Source organism: Neolamprologus brichardi, chromosome 2 (genome assembly GCF_056152115.1).
Source record: "Neolamprologus brichardi isolate AB-2024 chromosome 2, ASM5615211v1, whole genome shotgun sequence".
Taxonomy (NCBI): Eukaryota; Metazoa; Chordata; class Actinopteri; order Cichliformes; family Cichlidae; genus Neolamprologus; species Neolamprologus brichardi.
The window spans coordinates 24,240,695-24,259,509 of NC_142105.1; the positions used below are offsets into that span (position 1 = coordinate 24,240,695).

Sequence of the window (18,815 nt, forward strand, 5' to 3'; positions counted from 1 at the left end):
AGATAGCCGATCATTGTTAGGTGTTGGAGCAAACCTTTTCGGCTTCTGAAATGGGGCGTGTAGTTTTACTCATAAGATTGTACCTTTGATACTGCCTGTGAGCTGGTAAGGAGCTGTGACAGCACATGTAATGCTTGCTCATATCTACCCGAATTCAGACGGTTAAATCCAGAAAGAGCAGTAAACCTCAAGGCTGACAACAGAACAGATCAGCTGATCAGAGCCTGCACCAAGAATACAAAAAATTCTCACAAATGAAGTTATCGATGGACCATTGTGCTGGGAATGCTGATGCAGATGATCCGACGTGTTTAACATGTCCGAGCATCTTTCACGTGTGGTCCCATCATGAAAAGAGGGATCAAGATCACTTCCACCTGTGTTTTGGTTTGTCCCACAGGGAGATCAAAAGAGCAGGGGGCGGTGGGGATCCTTGGTAAATCACACCCTGAAAGTATTTGTGGGTAAAACTGTTCAGTAAAAAGTTGTTTTATGCAAAAGATCAAGAAAAAACAAATATGACATCAATTAGGTTAGTTTAGAAATTCATTCTGAAAGCCAGCTGAGCTGTTTCTGGTGTGGTGGTGTAATCATGATAATCTCTTCTATTTTCTAACATTTTAATTCTGAAACACAAAGAGCATCCAGAATGTGAGATAAAACACGTGGAATAATTTAATAAATAACCCCTCCCCCCCCCCCAAAAAAAAACAGTGGTTTAGGGATTGTAAACAGTTGACAGTATGATAATACAATATGATACCAAATAAAAGCCATTTTGCCTCCACTATAAAACACCATGAAATGAAATCATCTTCACAAAAAATCCTACTAGTGCATTATACTAAGGCATACCATATGCATGTAGTATCTTGTTATAATAATATAACACAGTGTCCTGACATCTGACAATATAAAGATGACTTTCCTATTTTAGCTATTAGCAGTAAGAGTTGACTGACATGCATGCTCCTATGCTCCTTACCTACAGGAACGAGTATAAAGCAAACTTTTCATGTATATAATTATTTAAATACTTTAACCTTTTACCCAAATGATTTCTGTGAAATTGCACACGCAATCAGAAATTAATCATAACACATTAATATTCGCACGGGCCACTTAACACAAACCAGTTGGTCACATCGCAGGAAATCAGTTTAGAAGCTCACAGCTCTGTTTCTGTCAGCTTCTGTCAGGATTTAAGACATTTTCAAAAGAGAAATGTATGTTTTTATGGTTATGGTGCAGCTGAAATATGTCTCAAAGCCACATAAAAATACCACAATACATATAACGGGTCCTCCAGGCCAAGAAGTCTAAAGTCCTATCACAGGTGCAACTCTTTTACATGTAAAACCGTATGAGTTATTTAAAGTATGCAGATAATTTTTTAGATAGTGTTTGGTCATAAACTGGACCAACAGCTTCTTTCAGGTAACATGAGAGTTGCAGTGCACTGGGGCTCTCCTCTGTGCTGTCATCACTGCAGAAGGGATTCGATCACAGCGTCTGGCTTTGCAGATCTTTTCCTGTGCGGAGATGGGTGTGTGATAAACGTTATCAAGCATTTCAAGGAGCTTTTCAGCCTGCTCAGTTCTCAGAAAAGCAGCATATCATGATATTGACTAACACCATCATGCTTACAGCTCATATCAAACTGCTATAAATACACTAATTATGAAGAGTTGCTAAATGTTTGAGTTCCCAAACGATATTCAGGAACTCAACGCTATATTTAAAGTGATCACCCTGTTCTTCACTTGGACTGCATGCACTTCATATTCATGCAGTTGAACTCAAGAACAAATAAAAAGATAAAACATAAGAAGAAATGTCACTGATCTAACTTTTTTTTAAAAAAAAAAAACCTACAAGTACACATGGAGATAACCAGCTCATGGTTTAACAAATTATTCTGAACCCTGCATCTAAAGAACCCATTTACACTTCATCTGCTTTTGCATCTAAGCTTAAACTCAAAGAAAAAAAACCAATCAGATTGACCTGATTAGTACTTTAACTCTGCCTCAGTGCAACTACATGAGCAAGATCTTCCTCTGTGATAACTACAGCTGGGGTAACAGAAAAATTAAGTAGAAATCAACCATCTCTCTCCATGATAAGCAAGCGCAAGAATGCGATTGCAACAGTCAGCCAGGAGCAATAATCTGATCCAAATTCACCACTAAGGGAATAAAAGGCCAACATTAGAAAGAGGTGCAAGTTTGAATTTTGGTGCTGTTGGTTAATGGTAGCTATTAACTGGCCTGTTAAAAAAAAATATTGTGGAAGTTTTTTTTTCTTCCTTTTTTAACATTTTGGTCATTCATCTTGCAGACAGGATGCAGTCCAACCCATGCAAACCAAACTGGGTTAAATCACATTCAAGTACCAAAAAGCAAAGATTCATATTTGTTAACTAAGAGGAAACAAGTGTATTACATTCTGCTATGACAAATGTAGATGGGGGAGGAAGATGTGTGTGAACTTCACAGGGGACAGGTAGTCAATATTAAAACACAAGGTACTGATTTGTGTAGAAAGCTCTCTACCTTCGGCCAGTCTTGGGACGGCCACTCTTGCTACTTTTAGAGGTCTTGGGCCTCTCTAGTTTCATCAGCGACTGCCGCATACTCTCCTCTGTGTAGGCTAGATACACATGAGACAGATCCACCTCAAATGGCTACAGTGACAAGGAGAAAAGAAAAGAGGTCAGAATTACAATGTAAAGACAGGAAGAGAAAAAAAAAACCATAACATCAATGATTACATAAAAACAACTTTCCGCAACTCACATCTTTTTCTTTTTTGTCTGGAGCAGGAGTCTGTTTTCTCATGTTGTTGCCAGTGTAAGCCACACATTTCTAAAAAAGACACACAAATCACCAGAAAGAAGGAGTGAAACTCTTTAAAAGGATGCTGATTAGACTGTGCACCAGTGTGTGAATTAGCTGTGCAAAGTGAGCTCACCAGCTGCCACTCTCCAATGTCCTCATTCCAGTGCACATAGTTCTCTATCATCTCCTACAAGCAAAACATGAGAGATTATCAGAAACACTATCTGGAAGTTGAAGATGAGATATGTTGCATGGTGAGAAAACAGCAAAAGTAACATTTCTTTCTACTTGTCAAAGAAAAACTGGTCAGCTGACAGTTTTGTAGGCTACTTGGAAGGCCATGCAACCTTCCTGTTTGCCTGCTTCTCAATGAAAATATGTTTAATGCTAGTAGATGTTGCTTCCCATGTAAAAATGTCATCGTACAGGAAGCGCATTACTAATGTTTGAGTAAAGAAAGAATCAGCTTTTCCAGTTTGTACATCTGAGTTTAAATGCATGTATGTCTACTAGATTTTGAATTGCACCACTTTTGAAATCTGGTATCTCTTTTCACATCTACTATGCACAAATACACGACTTGGACAAAATACTTGGTCACCTACACACAACACCTACTAGAGCTGCTCGCCCATGGAAACCCATGCCTAGCTAGAGGCACATTAGTTTCTGTGATGTTATTACTGGCAGAGGAGGCTAGGAGCTCTGCAGTTACTGGGTCATCAGAGCGTGTCGTGCCCTTTAAGCACTTGATGATCCTGGTCTGTGACGTTAATTGGTCTGCCGCATTTTCATAAACCCCTCCAATTGAAGCTCAAAGTCTGCGCTTCAATCACATATTGACTGATTGAAAATTCACTGTTGTGGTGTACAGAGGCAAAGCTACAGAAATTATGTGCTTGTCAAACAAATTACAAATGCAGCTTTTTGTCTTCCTGCTGATGTGCACACACATACTGTGAAGAGCACTGCCATATGATTGCATTAGCAATGAATCTAATAAGGCTCTATATTAACAGCTACACACTATATAGAACCACGTTATAGAATTATATATGTTCGCAGATGTTGGCAGCTATCAGCGAATAGTTATCAGCTATTTTGAAACAAAAAAAGGACACTTTTTATCCATAACAAGAACTCCATAACAGCAAATGAACTGTACAACAGAAAATACAGATGCTATTTCCTCACAGCAATGATAAGAAAAATAAACTGAGCCAATATTAGATATGTTTGTTAATACACATGTTAATGTGATCTCTGGTCTCCCACTCAGAGACACAGGTCTCCAAGTGTCCAGCATTCAGACGGCTACCTGAGGACACTCTTCATGTGAGAGAAAATCTGCGCACACAGATATGTAGAGCCAAGTACTGTCAATAAGGCCTCTGCAATGTTCTGAAGACAGTTAAACTTGTCAGGTAGTGATGTCCAGCAGGTGGAAATGCAGCTCCATGAACACACACAGCTGTGGATTCCAGCTGCTTCGATGTTGCATTAGGTGACATTAATTCAGCCAGTTAATGCGAGACAAATCTAGCTGCTCAAAGATTTCTGGTTTGATCAGAAAATAAAACATTGGTCCACACACCTGAAAGTCCCAAAAACGAGTCTACGGATGTATCCGTGTATCTCCGTGGTGCTGATGATGTGCTGAGCGGAAAGCTCCTGAAGCTTTTGAAGTGTCGGAATGTGGAAAGCTAACAACGTCCCTCTCACCAGTAGGCTAAGTTATTTTTAACCAATTACAAGTTGAATCAGGTAGTTGGGGTTGTTAGCTAAGATACAGTCATTAAGAAGCGGCACAACTAATATGTCTATGCAGCTAATTTCCGATGTGCACCGCTGGCGTGGCCATTTATTTTTTAATGCACCTTCTCAGATTAATTCACTGCGTGTCGTGCCCAGGGCTGGACTGGGACAAAAAAAATCGGCCCGGGCATTTTGACTAGAGACCGGCCCACCAGGTATTAAAGCCATAAAGCCTTTGAATGAAAACAAATGCTGTTGTTAAAGTGATGTACAGTCTTGTTGGTACAGTGGGGCAAAAAAGTATTTAGTCAGCCACCGATTGTGCAAGTTCCCCCACTTAAAATGATGACAGAGGTCAATAATTTGCACCAGAGGTACACTTCAACTGTGAGAGACAGAATGTGAAAAAAAAATCCATGAATTCACATGGTAGGATTTGTAAAGAATTTATTCGTAAATCAGGGTGGAAAATAAGTATTTGGTCAATAACAAAAATACAACTCAATACTTTGTAACATAACCTTTGTTGGCAATAACAGAGGTCAAACGTTTACTATAGGTCTTTACCAGGTTTGCACACACAGTAGCTGGTATTTTGGCCCATTCCTCCATGCAGATCTTCTCAAGAGCAGTGATGTTTTGGGGCTGTCGCCGAGCAACACGGACTTTCAACTCCCGCCACAGATTTTCTATGGGGTTGAGGTCTGGAGACTGGCTAGGCCACTCCAGGACTTTCAAATGCTTCTTACGGAGCCACTCCTTTGTTGCCCGGGCGGTGTGTTTTGGATCATTGTCATGTTGGAAGACCCAGCCTCGTTTCATCTTCAAAGTTCTCACTGATGGAAGGAGGTTTTGGCTCAAAATCTCACGATACTTGGCCCCATTCATTCTGTCCTTAACACGGATCAGTCGTCCTGTCCCCTTGGCAGAAAAACAGCCCCATAGCATGATGTTTCCACCCCCATGCTTCACAGTAGGTATGGTGTTCTTGGGATGCAACTCAGTATTCTTCTTCCTCCAAACACGACGAGTTGAGTTTATACCAAAAAGTTCTACTTTGGTTTCATCTGACCACATGACATTCTCCCAATCATCTGCTGTATCATCCATGTGCTCTCTGGCAAACTTCAGATGGGCCTGGACATGCACTGGCTTCAGCAGCGAAACACGTCTGGCACTGCGGGATTTGATTCCCTGCCGTTGTAGTGTGTTACTGATGGTGACCTTTGTTACTTTGGTCCCAGCTCTCTGCAGGTCATTCACCAGGTCCCCCCGTGTGGTTCTGGGATCTTTGCTCACCGTTCTCATGATCATTTTGACCCCACGGGATGAGATCTTGCGTGGAGCCCCAGATCGAGGGAGATTATAAGTGGTCTTGTATGTCTTCCATTTTCTGATGATTGCTCCCACAGTTGATTTTTTCACACCAAGCTGCTTGCCTATTGTAGATTCACTCTTCCCAGTCTGGTGCAGGTCTACAATTCTTTTCCTGGTGTCCTTCGAAAGCTCTTTGGTCTTGGCCATGGCGGAGTTTGGAGTCTGACTGGTTGAGGCTGTGGACAGGTGTCTTTTATACAGATGATGAGGTCAAACAGGTGCCATTCATACAGGTAACGAGTGGGGGACAGAAAAGCTTCTTACAGAAGACGTTACAGGTCTGTGAGAGCCAGGGATTTTCCTTGTTTGAGGTGACCAAATACTTATTTTCCACCCTGATTTACGAATAAATTCTTTACAAATCCTACCATGTGAATTCATGGATTTTTTTTTCACATTCTGTCTCTCACAGTTGAAGTGTACCTCTGGTGCAAATTACTGACCTCTGTCATCATTTTAAGTGGGGGAACTTGCACAATCGGTGGCTGACTAAATACTTTTTTGCCCCACTGTATATGTATGATTTCTATACATTTGACGTCAGATAAAAACTTTGGTTGTAAGATTCAGATAATTATTTAATAAAAGCTAGATATTTTAAATGAGAATAAGAAAGTATTTCTTTGTGTCCCCCTTTCCCTGTTAATGCCCTACCTGGCCCCCTGGCAAAACTTTGCTAGACCCGCCCCTGCACAGTTACCAGCTGTCAGCTTCTTAGAAAAGGATCCTGGTGTTATTTGTCTCTCAGAAACAGTTCATAACTTCCCTCCAACTTATTCATGTCACCCAAAAGGTAAACCTGTTTCTCCATCACCTCTGATGATTCAGTAAGGACATCTCCTGGTTTTATCTTCATGTTTCCCTCTCACCACATATCCAAACCGATATCATGACCAGCAGCTTTTACGGCTGTGGTCCCAGCAAACATCAGCTGATACTAGAAATTAATATTAAATAAATTCATCATCATCATCGGCCCACCGAACAAATGCCCAGTATGCCTGATGGCCAGTCCAGCTATGGTCGTGCCATCAGTTACCGACCCCTGATGTAGAGGAAGCAGAAGTAAAACAACAATAAATAAAGCCAACAACAATATAAAAACAATCCCACTCAATTCATGTCAGATTTAGATGATGTACGCTTAATGTGTGTATGTTTAAATAACAGGTAAATACAAGTATCAGATTAGCCTTGTAACTAAAGATGTCTAATATTATAGTACTTCTACTGTGATTGCGTTACCTGGAATTCTCTTAAAAGCCCACACATGCGCACGCACGCGCACACACACACAAACACACACACACACCTGGTATTCCTGGGGAATAAAGTTGTCTATGATGAGCATCTGGAGCCGGAGTTCTCGGCTCAGCTGGCGGATATTCTCGAGGAGGCCCTCGATTTCTCTGTGATGCTCTTGCTGCAGATCTGCCATCTAACCGATAAAAAACAACAATGGTAGCAGATCAGTTTCTGCTAAACTGATAATACATCTAGCCACAAAGAGCTATTTGATTAAATCTGAATATACATGCCGCATACACAATTAATAATAGCAATACTTTAGTGTCTCATAATGGTGGCCCTTCTGTCCTGACAGGGAACAATTCAAAGAATAATGATCATTTATGGTGCAACCCTTTGTTAAACTTACTTCAGATTTGGCAGCCATCAGCATGGTCCATACTTTCTTCAGCTTCTTGGTCTTTCCTTGAGCCTCTTCCTGCAGGCTAGTATACTTCTCTTCTATATCCAAACGTTCTTGCTGTTTTAAGAGGGACGAGGTTTGTGATTATGCACGATCAAGGTACTTTTGCAAGCTTTTGTTTGGGTTTACAAAAATATATATATTTTGTGTGTATGGTAAAGGACATTATACCATCGAGCTGCAAGCAGGAACAGCCCCAAATAAACAGCAAAAAATCAAAATATCACTTTAAAAAAAAAAAAAGAAAAGCTTTCAAACATCTTTAAATCAGACATTAAACTAAAAGGACGTGAGGTTTGCTAACTTTTATCTGAACATCGATCATAATCAACTTGCACATGAAAGTGTGTAGTATTAACTTCTAACCATATTTCCAACCACAGTGATGCAATAATTTCTCTAAAAAACAAGCAATGTAACTGTCAGCATATCCTGTCATCTCAGTGAAGCACAACAGGATAATGGTTAGCTATGAGTGGCAAAAGAGTCGCAATTTTTTGAAGCAAAATGTTGCCCAAAAATAAACAAAAAAACAAAAACAAATTGTAAAACTATTAATTTAGCTGGGGTTTTTTAAACCACTGGTCAGCAAACAAACAAGCATACATAAGAAATTCTCTCCAGGGTAACTGACAGATATGGGTTACAGGTTTAATTTTCAAATGTATGTGTTGCTTTATTGTGGTTACAATGTGGTAGAACAGGTAAAGAAGAATTTCCCAAGTGGTAATGCTGATTCATTATTGTGACATTACCGTCAACAGCGTGACTATCAGCTGCCAAACTTAGGAAAGGATGAGATAATGCATGAATTCAGTGACGTTATTTATCCGTACCTCTTTTTCCTCCAGTTCCCTCCGCAGCTGCTCTGCTCTCTTGCGACGCTCTTCGAGTTCATTGTTGGACTCCTCCAAAAGCTTCTCCTGCTCCTCAGCTTTGGCCAAGAGGTCCACCCCACCCACAATCACCTTCTTTTCTAAAGCCGACAATTTCTCTAGCAGGAGGTGATGCTCCTGCCTGACATTTTAAAAGGCCCACCAATTACCAAAATGAGCAAATACCACAAATGATTTTTAATCAGAAATAGAATTTGTTTTCTCTTTATTGACTCACTGGGCTTTAAGAAGGTCCTTCTCCCTCTTCTCAAGCTCTGCTCTTGCCTTGTTCCTCTCCTCCTCCTCCATGTCTAGCTTGGCCTCCAAAGCCTTTCTTTCCTCTTCAATCTTTGCCTGCATCTCCACCATCTTGTCTGGGGAAACCTTCTTCCTTCCTGAACAGACACACATAGGACAGCAAAGAGCCTTAGTGGTTGTTTAACATGCACGTGTCACTGTATAGGTATTGAATCATGTAAAGGCAGATTCATTCCTCTTTAACAATCAGCATTAGTATTATTTAATCTGTGCAGTTTCTGAGCAAACCTGTGGGTCTTCTGAATGAGTCCTTACAAGGGAATGCTAGTAGGATCCATGTGCATATGTTTCTAGCTTGCTAGTGCACAGTATTAAATAATCACTGTTAGTATATGCAAAACCTATGAATAAGGGAAACTATAAGAAATGCGAGGATGATATGGTGCTTATGAAAAGAGTAAGTATTAAGGGTGGCAGTCAGACAATGGACAAACAAAAATGCTAGCAGTGCTTATACAATCAGCAGTTATCCAATCAGTTAGTGAAAAGCTACTAAAGCACGTGTTGGCCATCTTGATCATTTTAAGTGAGCAAAAAACATTGTTTCTAAAGGACAGTTTGACCATGTAGACTCTTACACCAACCTCTTTCTTCTTGAATTAAGAGGTGTATAGCAAGTCAGACAGGCATCATTTGCACCAAAAGGAGGAGAAAGAGAAAGAGCAACACATTACAGGGTGATTCTGAAAGTCTTACATCTCTATAAATCGAAACAAAAAAAAAAAAAAAATACAGGACATGGAGGAGTGGGTGGAAGACAAAATGCTGATGAGATGAGAGGCATTTTTAGTGATGCCAGTCATAAGACACAAAGGAAAGGAAAAAAACCCATAATGAAACATAATGTGGGTGAATTAGGTCTTAAAGAAATCACAATTTGAGCAGGTATAAAGTGAGGATATTGAACTGTCATGCACAAAAACTGATCATTCGGGTCATCTGTAAAGAAGAATAATAGAAAATATTCCTCAGATAACATCCACCTTTCACAAAGAGTTGTCCAGCTGGGCAGATACCCCAAATTAATGGACGGAGTGGATTCAGGAATCTGCAGCACGAGCACCTTCATTCAACGGACAAACTTGCAATCAGTTTTATGGAAACCCTAACAAGGCCTGGGAGATGACAATGAAGGTGTGTGGAGCAGTTGGGAAGCGGGATTATGCTGTGAGCCTACAGGAGTGGCAGTGTGTCAAGGATAGTACAAAGCCCCTTTTCACACATGTCCTGTAATTCACAAACACCATGTAGAATTACCAAACTAGGATGAACACGCAAAAGATTGCATGCTTCCTTGTAATCCAGCAATGCAATCCTGATGCTAATTGTAAATATAATAACAAAGGAAAAAATAAAGGGGTTTAAGGCTTTCTCCATTACATCAACTAATCAAGGCTTTTAACACACAAAGAGGACATTAAAAATATATATATGAATTTTCACAAAAAATTGTGAAAATTGAGAAAATCTTCAGAACCCAGACAACTGCAATAACCATAGTGAAAAATAGTAGCAGGTAACTAGGTAAGCTGACCACTAAAGAGGAAATGCAACAAATTACTTGAGTCATTGACGGGACATCGAGGCCTTAGGAAATCCCCTAAAGAAAACCACCTACATCCACGGCATGAAGAAAAAAAAATTCTGTCTTTATTAGACATGACAGGTTGGTATTCAGCTTTCATTCATGCTCTTTTACAGAGCATAACAAGAAAAACTATAAACAGCATACAAGCCATTGTTTAATCTTTATTTTAATCTCCATTCGAAGAGTTGCAACAAGCTAATAAGGAAATACGGAGGGCAAAAAACTTTAAAAAACTAGAAATATAGACTATATAATTACAGATCATATTTACTTTACCGTGAAACTGCTTAGGAGCATCTGTCTAAAAAGGTTACATTGTTTGGGGAAACTAAAATGGAAACAAGACTTGTCAAAGAACTGCGTCTAGTATTCATGAAAGCAAACAGCCAATAAAGCGCAAAAGTGCACGGCACAGCAAATGTATCTGTCTCATGTGTGAAAAGGGCTTAAATTTGTAGGCAGGTGGGTTGGTGAGCAGAGTGCTGCTCTAACTCACTATTCTGAGCTTTGTCCTCAGTGGACAGTGGCACTGCGGAGGCGCAGTCACAATTTGAACTGATGTTGTCTGTAAAGGAAAAGAGGAAGTACTATACCCAACAAAGCCCACAATGAGAAATAAAGAGTGAGAGATAAGGTCTAGCAGCGCTTGTTTTGCAGTTTGCGGGTATATCAACAGCAGCTCTGTAATGTGCACATACGCATATAAACAAACATAGCAGACGAGCTTACTCACAGCATACGGACAGTTTGGCTACTATTAATTTAGAATAGCTTCATACTATATCAAGTAGAAATGTCCCAGCTGAAAAAATGCACACACATCAATTTGAGAGAAAAAAAAATAGAACAAAGCATCAAGAAAACATCCAGCACTGCAACACATACCGAATTCATGAGTATTTAACACCTACTTTTTAAAAAGAGAAGGTGAGAATACCAGGGAAACTAAGAGGTCTTATGTTTAAGGAAGACTGTGAACATTCAAGCAACATCAAAGCAACCTCAGTGCTGACTCATAATAGAATTATGACAGTGATAAGGCCTAAAACATCTCTTATGCAGATCATCACTGTAAGCAGATTTAAAGGTTGAACGATCTGTGTGCTTATTCACAACTGTTTTTACCTCTTCTTCTCCTTCGACCATCTCCTGCCACCCCTCCTTCATCGTCACCTTCATCCATCTCCTCTGATGCACTGCCATCAGAGCCAGAGATCTCTTCACCTAGATGCGTCACAAAGTGGCATTTCACAAAGACGTGGTGTTAAAAATTATATGCAAATCAAAAAGTGCAAGGATTTCTTCAAGCTCTGGCTTTTTACCTTCTTCCAGCTTTTTCTTGAGCTCCTCGATCTCTTTCTGAAACTGACGCAGCAGGGCATCTTTAGGATCCTCGTTGATCCTGGCTTTGTTTTTGATGTTTTTAGCCCTATTGGCATAGCGAAGGGTACTGATGGTCTCATCATAGTTGTAGTCTGCAGGTCCTATATTTGCACACTGGAGGGAATTAAAGCGTTGCATTTAAAGAAGTGAGGCAAAAACTTTCAATTCAACACTTAAAATACTGTAAAAATCCCCCTCAATTTAAGGGTTAGTAGGCTTTTTAGTTAGGTCAGGAGTTAGTTGTTTTGTGGTGTTACAGCAAAACAGATCACCCAAAGTATTTTTCAAAAACACTTCTATGGTTTCAGCAAGAATTCAAGGTTTCTTTAATTAGAATAAATCCTTCCATCCTTGCAAAGACAACAGCACGTTGCTTCCCAAATTTAGCAGTACCATCATCGTTTTGGAGTTTCCACCGAGTGAATCCTGGAGTAGTCGGGTCAGTTTTGAGTTCCTGTAGGGAACGTGAGTGCTCTTGCCATCCACCAGGGCTGAGATGACATTACCCAGCGTGGAGAGAGACAGATTTATCTTTGTTGCTTCCTTTAAACGCTGACCTGTGGCTCCAGTCTTGCCCTGTCTTTCTGAGCCCTGTAAATAGCGAAAGTCTATATTTAATTAATGGCAATGAGGTGTATCATGGACTGTAAGAATATAGTACATACACCCAATATCAATATCATCTCCTTCAGTTTAGTAGTACAAGAGTACATACCGCAAGGTCAACCAGATGAAGTTTTCCCATGCGCACATGCTGGTTGCCGTCTACGCCCTTCTCGCTGCACTCGATGGTGATGGTAAAGATAGCATGAGAGCGCGAGCTATGTTCATTCATGTTTGTGGCTCCAACAGACCCTAAAAATACCACAATAGGGTTTGACCAGACAATATAATTACGGTGATAGATTCAGTAACATTAAAACAGAACCTGAAATTAAAACTTTGAAAATGTTATTTTTGTATATTTCCCATTTACTCTTTAGTAGTCACCATTTTCCATTTACTACAAGTAGGGTGAGAGCCTTTTACTCTGACGTGTGGTTTTTAATCACAAGAGATAAATATCTCAGTTAGGAGGAATGAAGATCAGCATTTAGCTTTGTGGCATCTATTTCACTTTCAGTACTGCCTGTGTTCTGCTTACGGTTTTTGTGGCCCAGTGTCATGATCCTGTCCATATCATCAGCATTGTTCACAACGTAACCAGACAGGTCTTTTATGTACACGCCAACATCTGGTCTTTCTTTCACCTGTCATAAAAGAAAAAAAATCAACACCATAATGTTGAGAAGCTGCTGTCAGAAACACACTAGCAAAACACTGAACATAATCAAATTAATTTAGCCATCTTCTGGAAGGGTTCAGTTCAATTCAATTCTATTTAAAAATCACAACAGTCGCCTCAGGGCACTTTATATTGCAAGGTACAGACCGTGCAATAATATACTATAGTCATATACGGATAAGACTATAGTGTGCTTAATACCAACTTTATCTGAAAAGCTTTGCTAAAAGTTACTCATTGTAAATGCAGTGTTACCTCTAGCCTCTGCAGCTGGTCCTTTCCCAACAAATCCCGCACCTCTTCGTTGTAAATCTCCAGGTATGAAACACGAACTAAAAATCTGTGGAAGGTAAGTGCAAATCAGACACTCACTAAGACTTCAAACTGTAAATTGTAAATATTTTACCTGTAACAGTTTAGGTCAAAACCTTTAAGAGCTCTGTTTAGAGCCCTTAAAGGTTTGGAGCCTTTAAATAATTTGAATTTAAAAAAAAAAAAACATTACATGAGCAATGCATTCAGAGTAAAAGATTCCATCTATGGGAATACCAGCTTCCAAGTTTTCAGCAAACAGCTCTTTGGGAATCACTTTACTGGTGCAAAAATGCTATCTATGGGAATGATTTCATTCATTTCATAGGAAAAAAATACTTGTTTAAAAGGCTTTTTTCCAAATATCTTTTGCTTTTAATATATGCACAAGCTCATTTAAACAAAACAGCAACACACAATGTCTCACACAACACAATATACTGTCCATTAGTTCTGTGTGACTGAGCATTGCAAAGTCCCTTTGTAGACATGAAATTCAGCTTGAAGTCTGAATGTGCACGTAGAGCACTTTTCTGTGAAACTCCAGTTAAAATCCCCCTAGGTCAAACCTAGTTGGATATTTGTATTACTTTTAACATGGTGCATGTCTCAATGTAAGACGTCACTTTAATGCACAGACATTCTACATTACAGTACACATCACTTTTGCACGCTAAAAATATGTAATTGTTTTGAAAAATCCCTTCAACAGCAATGACATCAGAAATTTAGGTGTGTGTTTAGGTCTGGTGTTTTACTGTCTTCAGATTAACGTGTGGTCTCAAAATCTTTACGCTCATCTGATGCTAAATAAAAAGAAAACTTGTTAAACCAAAACCGGTAGCATGGTGATTTTGACCCCATCTTGTAATGACAACAGTAAGGTCAAAGCTTTTCTAATTCTAAGTAATTAAGTTTTTAAGTATCTACGTTTTGGGGATTTAAGTTTTAAAAATAATTACAGATAACAAATATAATATCAATATGAGAATTCACTAATAAACAAAGATGACAACAAACAAGACAATAGCTAGCATGTCTGAATATTTCATTATTGTAGGAGAACATTATTAAGGAAAAGCTGACAATGAATTTTGGATAATATGTGGTATCTATAATGCTAAAATAAAGAGGGTTTTAAAAATAAATAAATAAATAAAGGGAGCCTTCGAGCCTATGAGACAGACATAAAACTGACCTCATAGTTGGCTACAACAATGAAAAACAAACAAACTGTATAACAGTAAAAGTTCATCACACCATCCACAACTGCACAGAGATCTGCATCTCTATTTCACACATCCATGTCGATTGCTAAACCCCAATTTTCACTCAGATTAATAGTCTCCACTCTGGAACCCCCCCCCGGTTCTCTCCACGTTCTGTCACACATTCACTGCTCTGACCCACCACAACAACCCATTCCGCCCTGCAATAATTATTAATCTTTTATCCAACTACACTCCCCTGTATATTGACTCATCAATTAAATATACCAACCAGCCTCAGCATCAAAATGTATGAAAATAATATGTGCTGCTGGGCAAACCAGCATCCCCTGACTGTTACTTTATATTTATTTCTATGGGGTCAAAATGACAGCCTTGGTGCCTCTACATGCCAGTGGTCACCTTTTTTTTTTTTTTGTCCTTTTGAATAAAACAATTTTAAGAACTATGAGATGATGGCATTTTAATTTAACAGATTTACATGTACTTTTGAAATGACCTTCTTGTTGGGTCATTTAACAGGCTTTTCCCCCTTCTTCTTCTTTTTTTTTTTAAACACATGCATTACTCATGCATCAACACTTGAGGATAAACATCGCACTTCACCAAAGACTGAGTTTATGTGAAGCCAGTTACAGACATCCTCATTACACCTTTGACATACGCTACTGTGGCTTCTTGATAGCCACAATTTATAACAAGGCTTCAGCTAACCATAAATGGATCAAATGAAAGGGCAGATGAATCTCTTAGGTTGTGTGTCAGGTCTATACTAGTTGCCAGGTTTTTGGCTAACAGCTGTTTGGGAATCACCTTGCTGGTGCAAAAATACTATTTTATGCCTGTCAAACAGTGTTATCTTTGGCTTTTGCGTAGACTAAAGAAATGGAAACAAACTATGCATTTTTGTGACAGTGCTGCTACTAACAAAAGTCCTAAAGATGTAACTTGTTCTTTGCCAAGTTGTCTACAATTGACTGGATCAATTGTGTGTAACTGATTGTGGTCTTACCTTGTGTCACCCTCTGCCTTGGCAATGTGCCCAAAGATATGAGCAAAGGAATTTGGGATTATCCCTCTGAGCCCTGGCACCGCTCTCACACCCTCCATTGTGAAAGTTTTTCCTGTGCCAGTCTGCCCATATGCAAAGATTGTGCCTGAAATGGACAGAAGAAAATTACTTCAAATAATGCATGTGGAAAATAAGAAAGAAGAAAAAAAGGCAAAGTTTACAATCAAATAAAGAGAACAGCAATGGTTTCTTAATTTGAAAAAGCAATGTGTATAGTCACATTAAATATACCATTGTAACCCTCTAACACTGAGTCAATGATGGGGCGGGCTGTGAGATTGTAGACATCCAGCTGTTTACTGTCAGGACCAAAAACAGTGTCAAAAGTAAAGGTCTTGGGAGGTTCGTGGGGGGTCTCCAGCTTGTTGACTGTGATGGTCCCACGCATCTCATCCACTACGACGGCCTGTTTGTGGCCCATCGTCGTCTCTTTCTGGTTGAGGGGACGACATCTCACCACGACCTTAACGTTATCGCTGACCTCCTGCTTCTCAGGCTTATGGCTCTGAAAAAATAAAGGACCACAATACCATAATAAAGACAGTTATTTCTAGTACGTAGCAATAATTTTTATTTTACGAACATGGATATAAGGGCAGAGCTGTCAGGTCGATTCAGTGGAGCTAGCTTATTAGTTTGGACTAAATCTGAGGGTAACATTTGTAGAAGCTAGCTAACGGTGAGGTTATGCTTGAGTTACCTGCTTTGCATTTGCCGCTAGCTTTTTTTTTGCTATGCAGGAATACGCTTGGACTGGTAACATAAATGACAATGCTAGCTAGCAAGCACCACTCAAGAACACCAAATCTGAGGTGACACGCAAAACCCAACGTCGGAAGAGTGAGTCTGCGGGGTTTTTTTGTATCCTACAGCAACAACAACGGCTAGGCTAGCTGTGCTAACCGGTTAGCATCACATCAGCAGAGGAAGGGAGGAACCCAGTTTGCAAACAAAACAAAAATGCAAACATGCGTGGGGACTTACCGGCATAGTGATAAGGCCGAAATGCAATTACAGTGCACGTATAGTAACAGTAAAATCTTTTCAAGCCTTTGTTCATTTGACTCTGCGTTATCCGAAGCATTAAAATACCAAAGCTATGCCCATATTACCAGAATCTCACAACCGATCGCTTGTTGTCAGGTCTGCTTGCGCATGCGCTAGCCGGTCGTCACTGGCTCAGTCAGCTGCAGTTTAATATTAAATGACATCGGGAATTTAATGTTACGGAGACAAATACAGGTGGGAAATATAGGGAAATATTTTGTTGTAGAGTGATTCACTACACACACACACACGTCTTTATATCTTTAAATAATACCATCTGCTTGCCCAGCAATGTTCCCTCTAATTTTTCATGTGTCTAAGCGAACACACAAACTCCCTGAGTGGACACTTGGATCACTGTGAGCAACAGCAGATGTGTGAATCCATCCAAGTTACATGGTTTATTAAAATAATCAAATTACAACATTTATGTTAGACTACTTTTAATTAACTGCTTTAACCCACTTACAATGAAAATTAAAAAAAAATCTTGTTCATGACCTATGTAGTTTGTTAACACTATTGGAAGTAAAAATAATAATAATAATAACTTGAACTCCAATTTTGAAAACACAACTTTCTTTTTTATTTTATTTTATTTTATTTTTTTTATAAAGCTCTGACTTGTATTATGAGTATGAGTCTGTGGTCTGGGAGAGAGTCCTGTAACTCTCTGTCTGCAAAATACAGTATATAATGACCAATGTTGGGCAATTATTTATATAGTTACTTCTTCAAAAAAGTAAAAAGTTGTTTTTTTTTTACCTAAAAAAGCAGCCAAGGCAGTTTTTTAAATAAACATTTCAAACTATTTACAGAGCAATCAGGTGTTCTGCATCAAATTTGATGCCACACAAATTATTTGTGCCACTCCAAAAAATAATTTCTGTCCACTATGAGATAAAGGAGAACAACAGCCTGATACCTGCAGGCCTGACAACACCTGTAACTTTCAGCAGTCGCCTCATTGTTCTGACACACACAACAAAACTACTGACTACACTACACACTAACTACACAAGATTTGCGCTAAACATCGCAAATCTCTCACATTTCAAAACACCACCGTCACTCCTAAAACTTCCCTCTTCCTAAACAACTAAATGCCTTGTTGCCATATGATTTTTTGATTGGTCGACATGGTACATTTTTCGACCAATAGGAAAGGGTGGATTTTTTTGGGGTTTTGTTTTGCTCACAGGCGGAGAGTGCTTTCGAGCGTTTTCCTTATCAAACGCCGTTTTTACCGTTTCTTCCGCAGTAAATATAAACAATGATAGTATTCAGGAAGAAAACCAAACATTGCATATATTTTTATCATAACTCTGGTTTTACGTGGCCTATCAACACAATTTAAAAACTGGTATAAAGTCCACACTTTTTCCGTCAATTAATCCGTTTGTCCTGCTCACATCTCCAATGGTTGTACACGTTGTCATTAACGTGGCTTCACTCCACATCAGCCGCTTTGCTAGCTAAAACACCGGTGTCAGCACATAAGGACGCTGTCATAGCCTGTCAACGATTAGCTGCGTACATATACGAATGTGAATCGCATCATTGGCTGGACTATGGGATAAGGTGGCATCGTTCTAATCCCATACGGGAGCAGCCAGTCACTTAATGACTAACACTGCTAAACAGTTTTAATTTTAATTTCAATTCAGGTTAGATTTTTTTTGTGCCCAACGCAGATTTTCTGTGCGCAGAGACCGTGCCAGCAGTGCGCAATTGCGCACGCGCGCAGCTTAAAGGGAACATTGTGCCCAGTATCAGCTTACACTTCATCTATAATATGGAAGGAACTGGCTACATTGTATACATATATTTGGGCAAATAGTGCATAAATTTCCCTTTGTGCAGTAATGTCCTCACTGTTTTGGAGGGTAATAAGTTGTCAGGAGTGGGTACTGAGATAGGCCTTCCAGGCTATAAAAGCAGGTCCAGATAAACTGCTCATGGATCTATCTTACATGCCACTTGGCATTAACCCTGTGTGGTGTTTGTATTTGTTACATTTTTA

The 18,815-nt window shown here is 39.4% G+C and overlaps 1 protein-coding gene across 1 annotated transcript; it reads right to left on the reverse strand.

Annotated features, from left to right (window-relative positions):
• Nucleotides 1-651: 651 nt before the first annotated feature.
• kif3a (kinesin family member 3A) lies at nt 652-16,899 on the reverse strand. Its single transcript, XM_006781551.3, has 17 exons — nt 16,730-16,899; nt 15,977-16,250; nt 15,686-15,830; nt 13,388-13,472; nt 12,992-13,097; nt 12,563-12,702; nt 12,241-12,438; nt 11,787-11,961; nt 11,590-11,688; nt 8,797-8,953; nt 8,520-8,700; nt 7,630-7,740; nt 7,285-7,410; nt 2,974-3,027; nt 2,799-2,867; nt 2,556-2,686; nt 652-1,532 (listed from the first exon to the last, which is right to left on the reverse strand). The coding sequence occupies exons 1-17, from the start codon at nt 16,733-16,735 to the stop codon at nt 1,484-1,486; spliced, it is 2,106 nt and encodes a 701-aa protein (XP_006781614.1). The 5' UTR covers nt 16,736-16,899; the 3' UTR covers nt 652-1,483.
• Between the last annotated feature and the right edge of the window lie 1,916 nt (nt 16,900-18,815).

Excerpts from the sequence above, each read along its gene's own strand:
- kif3a (XM_006781551.3), bottom strand. Across the intron at positions 13,473-15,685 it reads AAGGCAGAGGGTGACACAAG|ATTTTTAGTTCGTGTTTCAT; the intron begins GTAAGACCACAA and ends TACCTTCCACAG. Across the intron at positions 13,098-13,387 it reads ACCAGCTGCAGAGGCTAGAG|GTGAAAGAAAGACCAGATGT; the intron begins GTAACACTGCAT and ends CTTTTATGACAG.